The 17,701-nt window shown below is 38.3% G+C and overlaps 4 protein-coding genes across 6 annotated transcripts in view; 2 read left to right on the forward strand and 2 right to left on the reverse strand.

The window, feature by feature from the left end:
- Positions 1 to 17,701, forward strand: part of LOC111344606 (endoplasmic reticulum lectin 1) — a 29,867-nt gene continuing 12,166 nt past the window's right edge. The window contains exons 1-7 of the mRNA XM_088745027.1: positions 1 to 200; positions 1,818 to 1,919; positions 2,291 to 2,368; positions 3,817 to 3,894; positions 5,163 to 5,229; positions 9,728 to 9,783; positions 10,702 to 10,842. Of these exons, the coding sequence (XP_088601153.1) occupies positions 60 to 200; positions 1,818 to 1,919; positions 2,291 to 2,368; positions 3,817 to 3,894; positions 5,163 to 5,229; positions 9,728 to 9,783; positions 10,702 to 10,842 (663 nt within the window). The 5' untranslated portion in view covers positions 1 to 59. The remainder of the gene's footprint in view (positions 201 to 1,817; positions 1,920 to 2,290; positions 2,369 to 3,816; positions 3,895 to 5,162; positions 5,230 to 9,727; positions 9,784 to 10,701; positions 10,843 to 17,701) is intronic.
- On the forward strand, positions 5,808 to 7,824 carry LOC148716761 (uncharacterized). The gene is made up of 2 exons (XM_088745028.1): positions 5,808 to 6,071; positions 6,214 to 7,824. Exons 1-2 carry the CDS (start codon positions 5,898 to 5,900, stop codon positions 7,264 to 7,266), a joined length of 1,227 nt encoding a protein of 408 aa, XP_088601154.1. The 5' UTR covers positions 5,808 to 5,897; the 3' UTR covers positions 7,267 to 7,824.
- On the reverse strand, positions 7,341 to 9,498 carry LOC148716762 (uncharacterized). The gene is made up of 2 exons (XM_088745026.1): positions 9,275 to 9,498; positions 7,341 to 9,079 (listed from the first exon to the last, which is right to left on the reverse strand). The coding sequence occupies exons 1-2, from the start codon at positions 9,385 to 9,387 to the stop codon at positions 7,816 to 7,818; spliced, it is 1,377 nt and encodes a 458-aa protein (XP_088601152.1). The 5' UTR covers positions 9,388 to 9,498; the 3' UTR covers positions 7,341 to 7,815.
- LOC148716763 (ATP-sensitive inward rectifier potassium channel 8-like) lies at positions 11,400 to 17,694 on the reverse strand. Of its 3 annotated transcripts, XM_088745030.1 has the most exons (5): positions 17,626 to 17,694; positions 15,650 to 15,720; positions 14,922 to 14,987; positions 14,213 to 14,538; positions 11,400 to 12,705 (listed from the first exon to the last, which is right to left on the reverse strand). In XM_088745030.1, the coding sequence occupies exons 3-5, from the start codon at positions 14,983 to 14,985 to the stop codon at positions 11,881 to 11,883; spliced, it is 1,215 nt and encodes a 404-aa protein (XP_088601156.1). In that variant the 5' UTR covers positions 14,986 to 14,987; positions 15,650 to 15,720; positions 17,626 to 17,694; the 3' UTR covers positions 11,400 to 11,880. The 3 variants fall into 3 exon arrangements, with proteins under 3 accessions (XP_088601156.1, XP_088601157.1, XP_088601155.1); XM_088745031.1 differs by lacking the exon at positions 17,626 to 17,694 and having other exon boundaries at positions 14,922 to 15,006; positions 15,650 to 16,046; XM_088745029.1 differs by lacking the exon at positions 17,626 to 17,694 and having other exon boundaries at positions 15,650 to 16,042.

Here is a 17,701-nt window from a genome sequence, read left to right on the forward strand (position 1 = left end):
TCGCTCGGTCGACACGTTGCTTCAAAACATTGCTTCGTCGATTTGATGCATGCAGCGATATGCGGCAACGAACTCAAACATCATTATTTTCTATAGTTTCTCTTTTTATCTGCGTCAGATGCTTTAATCCTTTTGACGAGGGTCAATATGATATAAATTGGGGTGGACCGGTATCACTGCGTGAGGGACAAGTCACAACGGTGAGTCTTTGGCATGATTTCACGCTCGTTTGTTCTGTATAAGAATTGAGCAACCGTTTATAAAATTTACCAGAAAATCTGCCTCTTTCTGTCAAGGTCATAAAAATTTCCGAAAGCAGCAGTTCCAACCTAGTTCATGTAATAGTTAGAAATGTTCACCAACAGATCGTAAGTTCCAAAATCACGGATCGAAAGTGTTTTGAATGTTTGTTAAGCTTTGGATCTGAGCTCAAATAATAGTGATTCTACCGGCATGGAAGCTTTTATCATTTTGAAAATTTTTGGGAGATAATCTTGGGTAATATTTTGTAAGTTGGTGCTTCAAATGATTAGATTTAAGCTAAAAACTGCCAAAAGTTAAGTAAAATTTTCCAAACACAGCATTAAAATTGTCCCATAAATTTCTATTCTTAGTTTGTGAAATACAGAGTAACAGTGTTATTATGTCCCATAATGGCTTTTTGTTTTGCAAAATATATTATTTGATACATTAATTATTTGATATATTTATATAAGTACTTAATCTATCTAAAAGGTATAGAATCGACTGGAAAATTCAAGTTAAATTTGCTAATTTAAACTACAGGGCTCAGGTGTGGTGGCAACTTTTCTCTTTAAAACTATTTCTGGTACAGTAAAAGAAATGCACCCGCTGACACCTGTAGAAAGAAGTTAAATTTTAATCAACTAATTTAAGTTTGTCTCTGTGGCTTTAACGTACATGTAGATGGGTTGTTAAGCTAAGAAATCAAGCAGACTGCTGAAATTTCAAGTAATGTGGCTCAAAGAAGGAGCCTTGGCAATTGGTGCTTCCACTGTCATGCTTAAATACAAAGCAACTACTAGCAAAAATCATGCCGGAGATGCTGCTTTTTTATTCAGCGAATTTAGGTGGCAGCTAGCACTCTGTGAAAACCCAGCATGTATTTATTTATTTTTTTTATTTATTTATAAGCTTCGCCAAAAACAATTTGGCAGGAGAGATCTCACAGAGCTAACATTCCATTAATGAGACTCCTACAATGTATACTATGTATACAATATATACTATGTATAGTAAATGTAGCTAGTTTATCTATATCCTTTGGTACTCTCTTAGCTCACACTCAGAGCTGAGCAATGCTTTGCCTACCAATTCAATTGACATGTAGTGCACATGTCAAATACCTATGGATAAAAACATTTGTCACAGGTACACAGGACAATTACACGTGCATGAATCACACAGTCAAGTAAAAGAAATTTTCAAAATGGTGAAGCAGTCCTTCTACCTGTTGAATGTTCAAGAATTTGTTGATGACACATTTATAAGAGGGGCTACACTCAGTCTTTTCCACTGGTTACTCTTTGAAAAGAGGAATATTAATAAGGTACTTTTTGCATAGTAAATAAAAATTCACATAATGTTTGAATAAAGGCTGTGGTCTAGCAGTGCCCGGTGGCCCCTGACGTCTTACTTTTGCTCTTGGGCAACTCAGGAATTTTCATAAAAAGCATATTCTGGGCACCCTGGATTTCACAGTGTCAGAGCACTGGGCTCCATTCAATTTTCCCTAGAGCACAGCCTTGGTTTGAATAAATAAAAGATGAGTTGAAGGAATTTCTACATGATTTCAGAATGGCGAGGATTATCTAAGCAATAGAGAGTCAGTGATAATGATAACGAAGGATAACGAGAAATACAGATGTATATTACCTAAAGATGAAACACTAAATGAGGTAAGTTGATTAATTATTAACGTTGAACAACCTGTTACCTCTTTGTGAACCACTCATCGTGATTTAACCAGATGATTTGGTTTTGTGAACTGAGTTGATACTGTATATTGGCCACAGTAAAGGGTCTCTAAAACTGATGTTTCAAGCACAAGCCCTTTGTAATTTACTATGATGTAGAGCTAAATCATGACAGGACAGAAAACAACAGCACTGTAAGTATCTTCTGTTGTCCCATACAAACCCTTAGTATGTCTTTGTCTTTGTATGGGACAACAGGAGGTACTCACAGTGCATGCATTTTCCATCCTGTCATGGTAGTAATTGGATTGTTCAAAGAAATATGCTGACTTTTTAATTTTATTTATTTGGAGAAAAAATATCTCTACAATGAACCAGATCCAGGGATACTTTTGGAGTCTCTACTAAGGAGGGGAGAGTGCTCATACAGGGTGAGTTCAACTCCTTTTTGAACTCTGTTTCTAACTTTTTTTAATGGCTGAACAAATTAATGTACATGTCAAACAGTTTGTTAAAACAAGCTTACATCAGCGTCACAGTGAGGCATACTGTAGTGCATCTCTACTGCAAATACTCTGTAAGAGTAGGGATGGCACAGCTGTAAGAGTACTGATCCCACCACTTTGGCCTGGGTTTGATTCCCAGACCTGGCCTCACATGTGGGCTTAAAGTTTGTTGTCAATTCTTGTCCACACTCGGAGGGTTTCCTCCTGGTTCTCCAATTTTCTACCCTTTCAAAAAAAATAACATTCCAAATCCCAATTTGATGTGGAAACCATGCTCAAGAAGAGCCACCAAGTGGAATGTCCAGTGGTAAATTCTCATTTTTATCTTATTAAATTTTATCTAAGATCTACTGGTGCTTTTAAAGGTGCAGGGCTAATTTTTGGTCACCTTGTTTGAGTGAAAATAACAGTGGTTCAGCATGGTCTACCCTCATATCAACAACCATGCTCTTCATCGCACTAGTCAAAATGTTGTGAACTAACTCAGCTGCGTCTCTTGAATCCACAACGACTTTGTTGATGAAAATCATTGTTGATAAGAGTACAAACCACTGTTGATTTTTTTTTTTTTTTTTACCAAAATATTGATTAAAGCAATTCATTCAGTGCATGGCACATACAGGACAGTGTGGCATGACACGTTGATGTGAGCAGTGTTGTCTGTACTCCTATCAACAATAGCAACATTATATGACTTGTCAGTGCTCAAGATTGTGACCTGTTTGGGGTCCAGTGACTGTTACCAACGGTTAATGACAGGTGACTGACTGAAAGTTCTAGTTATCACCCTTGAAACTAGATTATTGTATGTTTTTTAAAAGACAAAGTTGAACAAGTGAAGTTCAAAAGTACCTTGTATTGTTTAGTTTTTACTTTTGTCTTGAGAAAAAAAAAAGAGGAAACTTGCTCAAACAAAGTATTTTGGCATTGAAAGCTTACCTCTCTTTCACACACAGTTTATTCATATACATGTATTATACAGTACACTGTAATAGCCAAATATTTAGTACTTACAGTTAAATTCAGATGCAGATCACAAGATCTGACTGATAATTTTCCCATTTAAGCAGCTGCAGATTTCCCTGTCAATTAGTTGGTAGAATTTGTTCTTAGATCGAGATGACAACTTCTACCTGAAGTTTGAGTACTCTCGTGACCTGTTTGTTGGACACTGTTTGAATATTTAAGGAGAAGTTACACTTCTATCACTCTTGGGAGTAACAGTGTAAAATTGGCAACAAAAAAAAACTTAAGTGCTTGCAACCATTTTCTGCCACAAAGGTGCCAAAAGGAACTCAAGAAGTTTTTTTTGATTCAAGCCCTGCTTATAATGTTGTTGGTTTTTTTTTTTTTTTTTTTCGTTTGCTGTACAGTTAGATACATATTGGACATATGAGCTCTGTCATGGAAGACATGTGAAACAGTTCCACGAGCTTAAAGCTGGTGTACAGGTTTGTAAGATCTATTTTTCTGATATACCTTAAACATTTCTCTTAGTTTGAGTTGACATTCTTTGTAATTATTGTTAAAATAGAAGTCACTAAACTTTTGAAATCATGAAATTAAAATCATTTGTCATTTCTGCCATTAAATAACATGAAATTATGATGGACTACATTTTGAGATTCTAAGGAGTAATGTAACCTGCTGAAAAATTTGTCTTCAAGTGTGCCAAAAACTTTGACTACTGTCATTTGAATTTTGCGTAGCAGTCTGTTTTCTCATCTATAAAGCAACAAACTGCTTTCTATTTTTCCATCTCCAAGCAATCTGTTCCAACTAACAGACAGGAGTCACCCAAATGGCATCCTTGCTTCAAATGGTGATTTTTTTTTTAATGACCAGACTGATATCATTCCTATCATTTTTGGTTTAAGGTTGGTTAGGCCAGGTTACTAAGTTGATTTCAAAATGGCACCCTTCCAAGTTGAATTTTTAGATGGTCATGCTCAAAACACACAAAAGGGTAAAATTTTACATGTACTGTTTTAATGGAAAAAAGAAAAATTGATGTTTTGGAAACATTCAGTCTTTTCCTTAAATCCTTTTACTGCCAGGTCTAAGAGATTGACAGTCCTGGAACTTCTCATTTTTTTTTTTTTTTTTTTTTTTTTTTGACTCACAAAAGTATTTCATTACTCAGCAAGTAAATAGTCAGAGTTGTGCAATTAGAAGGATTTCCCTGTTGTGGAAGCTGCAGACATTTATGGCTGAGTCATTAGGCAGACTTGACCCTTTACAGTGTAATATCAGTGTGCAAATTCTCCACAAAGAGAATTTGTCAGCAATCAAGAGTCTCTTTGGTAGGTGATCAATGACAATAGTCCTTTTTACAGCTGTGGGCTTAGTGGCCAAGCCTTTGAACAGGAGTGAGGCTAAGGGTGACCTTGTTATGATAGAGATATTGCTTCTTTTCAAATGCAAATTTCTTTGTTATCATGCTAACTAGATACAGGTCTCTATCACAACAGGGTCACCCTTAGCCTCACTCCTGTTCAAAGGCTTGGCCACTAAGTCCACCACTGTAAAGAGGACTATTAATCCATGAACTTGCGTTGGATATGAGCTGATAAATGGAGTTGACTGTGTGTCCAACAAGGGCAAATGGAATTAATTGTACATATGGTGCACGGAATTAATTGTGTTATTAAATTTTATTACATCCTGAATGTTTTGGTATCTGATATTCTGGCATGACCTTTAGCACTTTACTTTTTAGGACTCAAAAGCACAGCAATATTATCTGGGAAAACTTGAACCAAGGGTCTTAGACAAGAAATCCACAGGTAAATACATGCGAGGATGTTATCTATCTCTACCACTGAATGGGCCATTTGTGTGTCCTCAACGCCTTTAGTAGTAGATTATAAATTCAAGCTAAATGCAAATCTTTTCTTGTGAACATGGTTTTGGTTACAATGAAATATATGAAGTTCTTATATTTTGAACTGCGGTATTAGATACCTATGATGCACGATCCTCGCAGTAGATAGCGCTATTTAAGCAATAGCGAAAATCAGACCTGAAAAAAATCAGGCCTGTACGGGATTCGAACCACTGACCTCTGCTCCCAGTTGGCTTGTTAGCTCAATTGGTAGAGCGCTGCACTAGTATCGCAGAGGTCAGTGGTTCGAATCCCGTACAGGCCTGATTTTTTTCAGGTCTGATTTTCGCTATTGCTTAAATAGCGCTATCTACTGCGAGGATCGTGCATCAGACGGAACATGGTTTTGTTTGTTTGTTTGTTTTTTTGCCAACAGCGCAATTTTATGTTGACAGGCCTTACACTAGAACCTAGTTTTAAAAGCAAGACTTTTGGCATCTTCAAAGTGGCATATTGTGTGCTGTTTCACTATAATTGTTTTGGCATCTAAAAATAGAGTACCGAAGCCCTGACGTCACGTTTCCATGGTTGCATTTCTGCTGGATCTAAACAAACTCACATGTGTTTAACATGGCGGCGTTGTCGATAACATCGTTCGCAAAATACTTCTCAGATGAGCCTAAATCTTTAAACCGTGGCGAAAACCATTACCAATCTGGACACGTTCTATCTTTTTGCTATTGTGATGGAATTATCAGAGGGTCAGTGCAAGCGAGCATGAAAAGTACGACGTATAAAGTCACAGTAAGTGTAAAATTTCTATTACTCGATGTCTATCCGTTAACATCGCCAAACCAAAACTTATTTAAATTAAGTGATTTCGAATCTTCGTTTAAAGGAAATCTTGAAAAGTAAGCTTATATTTCTTTTTCTCTTTCCTTCGCAGATATATCTTCAAGAAAACGAAATACGTTCCACAGAATGCGAGTGCCCTCGTGGCGGTTCAAAGTGTAGTCACGCTGTAGCTCTGTTCCTTCATGGCTACCACAACTTAAGTAGAACTGACATCGAATGTCAGTGGAAGAAACAAAAGGCATCCGAGGTGGTTAAAACGGTAGAAGATCTGTATCCACCCAAAGAAACTAAAGTCCTAAAACGAAAAACTACAGATGAGGACAGAGAATGGCTACGGAACAAGCTGAAGAGATACGGCGAGTTCACAGGAATGTTATGGCTTTTGAGCCCCGAACCTGACAAAGAGAATCGTCTGCCGATCTCCACAGTCGAAGAAATCATTTTATCGAGAGAGTTTGTTGAAAGCGGACTTGATACAAATTTCTTGTTGGAAAAATTGAAAGTAAGTGAGCAGCAAGTGAAATCAGTCTGTGAGATCACGAAAGAGCAACGTGAATGTGGAGAGTGGCATGTGGTGAGAAAAGGACGTTTGACTGCTAGCAATTTTGGTCCAGTTCTTGAAGCAAAAAGAGTCACTCCTTCCCTTATCAAGCGTGTTCTTGGAGAATACGACATCTCTCGAGTGCAGGCTGTTCGATGGGGTGTCGTTAACGAGAAAGAAGGAATAAAGGCCTTCACCAAATTAACAATGAAAGTAGTAAAGGATTGTGGCCTTTGGCTACACAAGTCTGGTGTTTTGGGTGCATCACCAGATGGACTTGTTGATGACAATGCGATCATTGAAGTCAAATGCCCTTACACACATCGCAATTCAACAATTGAGGAGGCTGTTAAAGACCCTAAGTTCTGTTTAGTAAAGAGAGATGCTGGCTATTCTTTAAAACAATCCCACCACTACTGGCATCAAGTCCAGGGTCAGCTGTTTATAACTGGGAAGCAAATCTGTTACTTTGTGGTTTGGACAACAATGCAAACTGTTGTGTTGGCAATCCAGAAAGACTGCACATGGGAACCAAATCTTCTTTCACTTCAAGAATTTTATACAATTCACATGATTCCTGCACTTGTTGATGGTGGTCTTTAAATTTTAAGACTTTGTTGTAAAATTAATGTAGTTTTTTATAAAGTAATGGATTTGATAATACATACTTTTAGAAATATTTTTTAAAATATTGTTTTATTTGGTAAAATCATTGCAACTTTTACAACAAATATGCAGTAACTGAAGGGTGTATATAAAATAAAAATGTTCATGTTAATCTTAAAATTGTTTTTCTTTAAACAGCAACATTTGCTGGGGTTTTTACATTAGCTACTTGAGACAAGAAAATGATAGATTCATTGTAATCGTATTTGAATACAGTTGGTTATCTGAATTCATAATAAGACTAGCATAAGGGTGTGGTGGCAGGAATACTGATCAGAAATAAATAGTTTGTCATTAAGTTGTGTATCATGATTCCTTGTATCATGAGCAAGTAAAATAGGGTTACAAGCTTTTCACAGATCACACAACACCTGTCCACTCTTTGTATCAGAATACAGTTAATTGATTAACTATGATCAGACAATGCCAATGTATACCAGGCCTTAGTAAACTGATGTAAGATGATCAATATTTCAATTAAAATGACTAATCAAAGTCAACAGTGTCATTGGTTTCCTTAATTAATGGGTTTTGTAAATTAACTAAAGCACCACATAGCTGTATAATCTTACCAGAGAGGGATCGCAAGTATGGTGGCACAAAATTTAAAATTTTATAGTTCTTCAATCTAGCATTAGCACGTTCTACGTGTATACGACATTTTGCAATGCTCTTTGTTAACTTAACTTCACTTTCTGTAAATTTTCCATTGTTCAAGAATGGGGGAATGTTCACATATACACCATTAGGAACAATATCATTTATCAAAAACCCTTTATCCGCAAGTATAATATCCCCAGCAACAAAATGCTTTAATATTCCTGACTTTTGAACCGTTACTTTATCTGATACTGAGCCAGGGAAAAGTTTACTTACATAAGTTATAACCGCGTTGTGTGCCACACCAACAATTGTCTTAAAAGAATTCATACCCCTGTACGTTGAATATGTCAATTTTTGGTCACTCATAAGCTTAGGTGTAGCAACCTCGATATCGGTGCAATCTATTACCATACGACAGTCTCCAAATAGGCTAAATGAGCCTGGAAGTGAAGTTTTGTTTTTTTGTCTGGATGGAACAGCTATCTCCATTTGATCTTCATATAGAATTTGGTGCAAAACATGGATAAATGTTGTCACAATATTCGCTATTGTAGCAGTACTGCAACTAAAAAGTTCAGCTAAATGTAAGTTATGATAATTATGTCTAATCTTCATCAATGTTATCAATATTTGATCTTCAAAAGATATCTTGTCTACTTTCCAGCCACACACGTAAACAATATCGTTGCGGTATCTTTCGGCATATTCGACAACAATGTGGAACATTTCTTTGTTTGGGAGGCCAGTTTCCATGTTGATTACCTTTGAATCCATGTTAAAAGAGCTGTAGTTTCTTTTTAAGTAGCTTTCTTTTTCTTTCAACTCGGATACTTGGGTCTTTAATGTCCCTAGCTCTGCTTGTAGCAGGATATTTTCAGTCTGCAAAGTAGTGCATTTCATTTGCATCTCCTCGCAACTGAGCTCGCAAGGCTCGTTCTGGTTGCTCTTCGTCGAAGATTCTGAAAGGATCTGCTCGATAGTCGTTGTCTCTGGGACTTCAGTTCTTTGCTTTTTCCTTTTTGGAGCATTTCGAGATTCAAATAGTTTGTCTTTATTCCAGGAAAAGACCTCGGGGCCTTCTTCTTTACTTCCTCGGAAATGACAACTACAAACTCGAGCGCCTTTGCCAGGTTCACGATCAGCTCGTCTGGAGAGAGAAAACGAAGGTTTTAAACTTTAATCATAACGTAAAAAAAAGCTTTTTTTCTCTCTAGAGGTCTTTCAAAGGTATAATCCACAGGTCAGTGCACTTTTGAGTGGTTAAATAAAACCATCTTCCGCGTAACTATAACCGACACGTGGCCGTGCATCATGGTGGTCATTGTACCAAAAATCAACCTACCTTATTAGAGAAATCCATTTTCTTCTTTGAGCAGGATCTTTGGGGAAACGGTAAAAGCTGCAATTGTGACTTTCTGACTGATGATTGCAGTCGGGAACGAAGCATTGGCCCATTTTATGATGAGATGTAACGAAAGACGCCAAATAGTGTTTAGATCCAGCAAAAATGCTACCATGGTAACATGACGTCACACTTCGGCACTCTATTGTGGTATGTGTTGGGATAGGAACAAATGGGTGAATTAATCCCCCCCCTCCCCCAGTGCACACTATGCTTTCCACACGAAACTTAAATAGCTCAAGTTGGCTTGTTGGTGCTTGGCTGGCTTAGATCTGTCACTTTAGTTCAATTGTCCTGACTTGCTCTGACTTCTGTTCTTGATTTTACATATACCCGTAATGTTTATATGTATTTCTACTGGAATTAGAATAATTTTGGATTGTTGTCTTTCAGATGATGCTAAACCAATAGATTCGCCTCCCACAGAAGCAGAAGAACCCAGCAAGAGTGTAAGTTAGGAATTAAATGTGCCATACCAAAGAATCTTCTTGAGGTTTGCGTACATGCACAGTATAGGTGTGGCGAGCTGATGCTTTCTCGCAATTTCTTAATGAAACATTAACAATTTTCATTGGATATCGGATTAAATTCAAGCCAACAAATGATCGTCGCAGGCGGACCGCAATTTAAGCAGTTGCACTGAAAAGTCTGAAAAAACGAGGACTCGATGGGATTCATACCCGTGCCTCTCAGATACTAGGTAGAGGACACTACCAACTGAACTACAACCAAATGAAAATATTTGCAAGTCTGCGAACTCCGGCCGGACCAACACTCAAGGTCTTAAAATAATTGAGAAGAATATGGTGCCTTTCTATAACATCAAGAAATGGTTTAGATATTCTAGTCTTCTCGGATAGGGACAAATAAATGGAGTTCCCGTCTCCTGCAGGGTTAGGGGTAGGAGACGTTAATTTCCCACGCACGAGATTACTGTGTGATGGACGTCCTCCCCTGGGGTGGGATGTGGGTTGTTGTCTTGCGTTTCATACATGAGCCTCTGGCTCGGGCAATGTGGGTAACCATGCCCCACGTAAAGACATTAAACTTTGATTGCTATTACTATTACTATTCCCTGAATCTTATCGCAATTTTTTCGGGCCTCTCAAGTTTCGTATCCAGCGAAACGAAATGTACTGCACTTTCAACCAGATAGAGATTTGTCCGGTGGTTAGAGTTAACCACCCTTAAAACAACGGGGGCCTGATCTGTCACGTTCGACAGATCCCACTTTTTTGCTTTTTAAGGCAAGTTTAGATCACCGAAATATCTGATGCCAATGGCGAACTATCTCACTAATCCCAACCCCGACTCTATGATGGACGAACTGATCAAATCTCACTAATTTTTACATCGTTCTTGCCCAGGTTCCCACACGCAAAATCAACGGTCAAGTATTTCCGTACTACAAAGTGGTCATGGACAATGGCACTGCCTGTGATCTGCTTGGAAATAAACCCCGCACAACCAATGTAATTTACATGTGTGCACCGAGGTCTAGTAACGAGGTAAGACATTATGAAGCAAATTTGTCCATACTATGTTGACGTTTGAAAATTATTATTATTATTATTATTTTTTTTTTTTTTTAATGTTTTAATGTTGCGCTTCTTCTTATTACTATCGTCACGATTATTTTTACATTGGATGAAAATAAGTTGAGATTATACATTACAGCGCATGTTACTGAATGAGAACGAAGAAAAGTACCATAAGGGGCCAATGATAGTACATTGATAAACTCACAAACTGATTGCCTGAAGCGGTGGAAAAACGCCGGTGATCAAGTTGCGGCTACTTGTAAATTTATTTGCATCTGATTGGCCGAGAGAATGACGCGAGTTGTTTATGCCAATCACAGGCCAAAGTGACGCCGAAAAAACAAAGTAGTCCCGGATGACTTTCGACGCTTACTCGAAAACTAATGTGATATGGTTTTCTCAGTTCAGCATTCTTGCAATTTAGAAATAGCTTGGGTTGAACGCTGAAAATCGCCGTAATTGTAGAACAAAATAAAGAAAGGAGAGGAAGAAATAGAAAGAAGAAGAAAACAGACAGCTAGAGGTTCTCTGTTTTAGTTCTAAGAACTTGTTCTTTTTTTTAACTTTATTAACAAATCAGGAATACAGTCTGTAATTTTAAAAGTTGTCACGTGAACGAATCGTCATGTTGATCTTATATATCAGCGCATTTTTTTCTGTTGGAACCAATAGCCCATTTCCCAGTAACCGTTAGTTACTATTTACAAGAATAGTCGAGCATTAGCCTCGTTTTGAAAAAGAGGCCAAAGGGAATTCGGAAATGGCCAATTACTTGATGCTTACTTGCTGTCCGATAGACCTAAGTGGCACTTCTTTTATTATATTCTTTGCTTATCGTAGATCATGGCACGGGGAGGTACACGTTGGGATCATTTTCCATATTTTATCTGTAATGTTTTCCCACGGCTTAGTAGCCATGATTACTTTGCCATGACTGCATGCCCTCTTTAAAACAATTTGCAAATTTTGATCGATAAAGAATAAGGTTAAAAGAGAAAAACTGCCTCAAACAGTTACACAATTGCATTTAGTTTTGCAAAAATAACAGAATCTCTGAGTAGACGATTCTGTATCTGGCTCCATGTAGATTTTGCATTCGCCATTTTCAGTAGTCTTTTCTTGAACTTCCCATTCTGATGTTGTAGTCTCGCCTCCCTGAACTTCTATTTGCGTCCGTTTTGACTTTTCGTATTCCTCAGCAGAAACTCGAGGAGTTCGCACGGGGGTTGTTGTTTCAAAGGACGATAAATCCGTCTTCATAGCGCCGTAGAAGGAAATGTCGCAAAACCTCTGACCCCAAAGAATTTCATTTGGCAAGTAAGAAGTTTTGGCCTGGGTGACACTGCTTGTGGACTCCACAACGCCCTCTAAAACAGCGATGAATTCCATCTGGGAATTCACCAGCTCTTGACGCCCAATTTTGTACAGCGGACTTTGCTTGTCAATGACATGCACTACTGTCAGAGGTATTAGTAGAAATGGCTTGATGAGCTCGCCTTTCTCCTTTTCATGCTCGATGGAGATCGGAAGTTTTCTTTGAGACTTCAAAACTTCACGTCCATTTTCGTCGGTCCCAAAGCGAAAACAGTGAAGAGTGATTTTCACGTTTACCAATTGAGTCTTACGCACGTCTGCGACTCGAAACATTAATGACAAGTGGTCATTGTGTAACTTTACGATTGCGGTGTTTGAGAACATCACCGTTGGGGCCCTGGGTTTAGCGCTAGAGAGTTTTGCGAAAATAAAGCCAAGGAGTGACGTAGTTATAATGAAGCCAAAAAGAGACTGGGCAAGAAGACAGACCACGGCCTCAGGGCATTTTGGAGTTATCTGTGGTAAAACAGGAAAAGAACAAAAAAGAAGAAAAAATATTTGGCGGAAAGTTTTCGCGACTTTCGCGACTTCCTGGTTTTCTTTTAAAGGGTAAGGGGTCGTACAAAGGCTAGACTTTTTTGATTGCAAGGCAACACTGTATAGCTCAATATCTTGTTTCATATATTACGTAGGAACGAATTTTGTAAAGAGAATAGAACATCTCGTGGTAGAAGCGGTAGCCTCATAGTTGGTGCCCAGGACTCTGTATCGGAACCTGGGCTGGTTCGAGACCTGGGGCCCGTTTCTCGAAAGTCCCGGTTACTTTTAACAGGCCCAAAACCATGTTTTAAAATCGCATTTTAAAGGATAGGAAAGCAGGTTCTGGCACCCTAACATGCCTTTTTTGTTTCTTTAGCCGATAGTTTTATAGCATTATTTTCAAAGCTGTTCTGTTTTCATTCAAGATGGGGATTTCAAAAGTCTTAAAAATGATATAACAAAACTATCAGCTGAAGACACATAAAGGACTGGTTTGGGTGCCAGAACTTGCTTTCCAATCCTTTCAATTTTGATTCTAAAACATGGCTTCGGGCCCGTTAAGTTACCGGGACTTTCAATAAACGGGCCCCAGGTCTCGAACCCGCTTCAGCACGTTCCGATCCAGAGTCCTGTGCACCGGTTATGAGGCTAGGACTTTCGAGAAACGGGGCCCTGATCGGGTCATTGTGTCGTGTTCTTGGGCAAAACACTTTACTCCCACAATGCCTCTCTCTCACCCGGGAGTAAAAATAGTACGGAACCGTGATGAAATGCTGGGGGGAGGGGTTGAGAGGGGGTAACCGTGTTATGGACTATCATGTCATTCCGGGGAGAGCAATCCTAGTCGCTTCACACTATAGAAGCTAGGATAAACTCCGAATGGATGAGTCGCGTTGCTCGAGTAGAGACTGATATTGTGTATAACAATTTTGACTTGTGGATCTTTTCACGCTAAGAGACCTTTATATGTTTTTTTTTTATGGGTTTTCGGCCAGTACTAGACGAAGGCGAGCAAAAATAAAAGCAATAGTGGAAAACTTTCGAAACTGAATCGGAAAATACTTTTTATCATTTGTAGTCCCATTTAATTTTTGATAGTTTCATAAGTGTGACTTTTAGTTTTTAGTTCAATTACCGCAAATCCACGTATCCGTGCACGAGGCGCTTATTTCAAATTCAATTGACGGGGTTGGCGTGTTCGGTGGAAGGCCATCACTTAATTTGTCCAAATCGTGGAAAGATATAATTTTTTTTTTTTGTTTTTCTTGTTTTTCATTTGTCTGAATGCAAAATATGGGCGTAAATAGTGCTATAGACTTTGTGTTTTTGTACAACGCTTGTTGTTAACACGTGATTGGAGGGGTGCTCCCATCTTTGTGCATGTCTCGCCCCTCGAGCTCGTCTCGCGCTTGCCTTCTCTCGCTTGAAAAATTGCTGAAACGATGAAGAAGAAGAAGAAAAAGAAGAGAAAAAAGCACCATACCTGTCGACCGCCATAACCAATAGTAGTCTGCGTTTCAATTGAGAATAAAAAAGCGGAGGTCCATGAATCAACATTTTCCACGCAAATGACCCCACTATCGAACTGAAACCGGAGCCAGAAGATCATATACCAGACTGTGCCAAAAAGCGCCCAGCTGGAGATGAAACCCATGAAGTACAACCCGATCGACCAACGCCAGTTGGCCTCGATAAGGGTCGTAAAAAAATCATTCAGGAAGCGCCCTTTTTTCTGAGGTACTCTGGAGGGCTGCAAAGTTACTTTGCCATTTTTTTGTACTAACCGCTTGACCTTTGTTGAGGAGAAATCTGAAAGGTGGTAGAAAAAGTTATTTTGATATTTAGGTATTGTATCTGGGGGGAATACTCGCCAAAGTCGCGCGTAGTCTGAATGCTTCTCTCTACGAAATGCTTCAAACCTCGTACTCTTTATACACGTCAACTTGCACGACTGAAAGCATTCATCATGAAATAGAAAAGAAAAGAAAGACCAAATGATAAAAAGTAGAACAAAGAAAATTTGCTTTTTTCCTAATCATTTTCCTCGGGCGTTCTCAGGAGGCCTCGCTTTTGTGTACTCTATTTATTACCCTTGGTTAGTGTCCAAACACATTAAAGTGGACTTTTCGCACTATTTCCTTTCACTTCCTCTCATACACGTTACATTACACTTGGTAAAGTGTTTTTCTTACCTTGAGAACTGAGATCAGGTGTATCCAATTTTCCTTTAGATATCGGTTTCATGATATACGCCATAACTGCAGAAAAAAAATTGTACTGTATTTGTATTAGCCCAGTATCGTTGTTTCAGAAATTTAAAATCTGAGAATGTTCTCTAAGACAGTTTTGTTGACAATGAAACACACAAGGAAAGTTGTGCTTCTCTTCTGTGGGGAAATTAAGGAATCTTTTGAATAAACCCAATAATTACATATAGCAATTAAAACAGTTAAAACTGAAAAGAACTTAAAGCATGACATTGTAAGCACAATTCCAGCATAAAATTAAAACGAAGGGGTAAGATTAGATCTAGGCCCCAGGCGTACACTTATAAATATATTTTGTTTTTTTTTTTCTCTTGAAGAGGTGCATTTCATTGTACTTGCGACAAAGTTAGTTTAGCAACACGATAAGAAAACACCCTCTGCAGGGTTTTCAACGAAAGCCGGTTTCTTGCGGTCTACCGCTGTCCGTAGAGCCTGCGAGAAGGCTCTTGTGTTTGAGTTTCGCCTGACGGCCCTTCTTCCAGGCTCAACCGCCTTTTACAACATCGGAGAAGTTATTGAAATCCCTGCCGTTGGGGAGAATTTTCAAGCCAAATATTTTTCATCGAAAGTAGTTGGTTCATTGTTTTGCTCGGTCTGACGAGCATTTTTGCTTTGAACTCTGCCGAGAGTAGACCGACAATTGATACTCCTACCTTAAACACCCGTTCAGAAATTCGACCGGCCTCTTTAATCGAGAAGGCGACCACTTCACTTTGTTGACGATCTGTAACGAAAAATATTTGATCTTTTATGTGTAGGACTGCTGCTGCCTTGGAGAGAGGGTAAATCTGATTGATATAGTTGTTTCCAGCACGGTGGTGCTTTAAAAGCGTTCGTGACCCGAAAGTGTAAGAAAGTTATTTTCCGCCGTAAAGTTATGTTGAATATGGAATTAGCTGGAATCGACGTGGTCGGAATTTTACTGTGAAGAACAGTGAAACGCGGAATGTGACGACAGACTTAAAATGCGTTTGTTCCCTAAGAAAGAGGTTCTCGTATAGGAAGAGCTAAGTTTTTTTTTTCTGTATATAGGGGAATCCTTGTTTACAATATTTGCCTAATTCTGTTTCTGATGGAGCTAAAAATAAATCAATTCTGAATATCGAAAGGTCAAAGTACGATTAATCGGCCAATGAATACGAGCCTGATGCATTGAATACTTTTTTGTGCTACACGGGTTTAAAAACTCAAAATTTTACATAGAATGTATGAGCTCATTAGCGCTTTTGCCACCCAGAAATCTTGCAGTTTTGATGGACTATTTCTCCTTGAATAATATACCCAAAGAGCTAGAAATTTCACCATGTACTAAGGTTTTCTAGCTATTTAGCTGCCTGAAGTCAAATTGTATCTAACATGCTTCCTTCTTTACGCAAAGCCGTATGCAAATGAGCAAAAATGTAAACAATGACGTCAGCATGAATCCGCCTATATGATAATGCTGAGCGAGACGTGGAGTAGAATAAATTAACCATTTAATTCTTTAGAATTACTAGCATCTATTTTCTACTCTCAACATCACCCCTGAATCAAGCATAAAGGTCATGCGAATAAAGGAAATAATCATCAACTAAAGAAGCTCTTGACTGGTAAACAAATTCTCGTGGTGTGCACCTTAGGAAATGTATAGAATACAGTTTGGAAAATATGCATATTGATGTTGGGGTACATAGGGCCAAGATTCTTGTCTTTCTAGACACTTTGATTGACCATATTTTGTTCCCTTCAGGTTTTCATTGCGACTAGGTTAAACCTCACGAAAATGTGCATAAAATTTATTCTTGTCACTAATGTCTACTAGTTCAATTTATTCGCCTATTCAAGTTTTTTTCAATCAACCGGTCGCCGAAGGATGTCTTTTTACTTGATAGCATGAGATTTTTCATTGCATTAGGTTTTGATATTTTGTGTCGGTTTAGCTGTATAGTGTGATTTTCGGTGTTAACGTCTTTCTGACGTTCAGGTGAATCCCAAGTGTTTCTTTTTCGGGTGCATTTTTCTCTTACACACGTTCATGTCGAAACCGAAAAAATTGGTGGTGTAATCTTTCGAAATTTAGAAGCTTAGAACAATGCCTTTTTTGTAAATCCGACAAATGAACCGTAATCGCAAGTGCTTGAGGTGTTTGTGTATATTTTGTGTTTCATATAACTTTTTCGAATAGTTATACAGGTCCTCAGAGAACTGTTAACTTTTATTCACGTAATCTGCCCCGTAATTCTCCTGTCGAGCTACTGTACAGCTTTGGGTAATGACTTGTGATTTGGTCTTGTAAGTAAGAAGATAACATCCCAAAGCTGTGGAGTTTTTATTTTCTAAGCATCTGTGCGTAGGTTGTGTTGTTATTTAAAGCACTGATTTGTTTTGTTTTCCTCCAAGAATAGGGTAAGAATAGAAAATTTGGTTTTATATTTTATATTTACCGTAAAGATTTTCTAAAACTGGCTTTTCGAGCGTTGGTTGTTTCTATTCGCTCTGACGAAAGGCTAACGCTCGAAACGTCAGCTTTTGAAACTGTTTACGTTGGCCAGTTAACATAATCCCCTCAGTTGATAAAACCAAATTATCTTTGGATACTTTCCACAAACGCAGCACCACTGTGACAGTTTTTTTTTTTTTTTTAACTTACCGCATTTAAGGATTGAGAACCCAAGCTTGAGAGTTCTGATGTGGAACTTCTGTCTAGTAACGTAACAATACAAAAT

Source organism: Stylophora pistillata, chromosome 14 (genome assembly GCF_964205215.1).
Source record: "Stylophora pistillata chromosome 14, jaStyPist1.2, whole genome shotgun sequence".
In the NCBI taxonomy this organism is placed as follows: Eukaryota; Metazoa; Cnidaria; class Anthozoa; order Scleractinia; family Pocilloporidae; genus Stylophora; species Stylophora pistillata.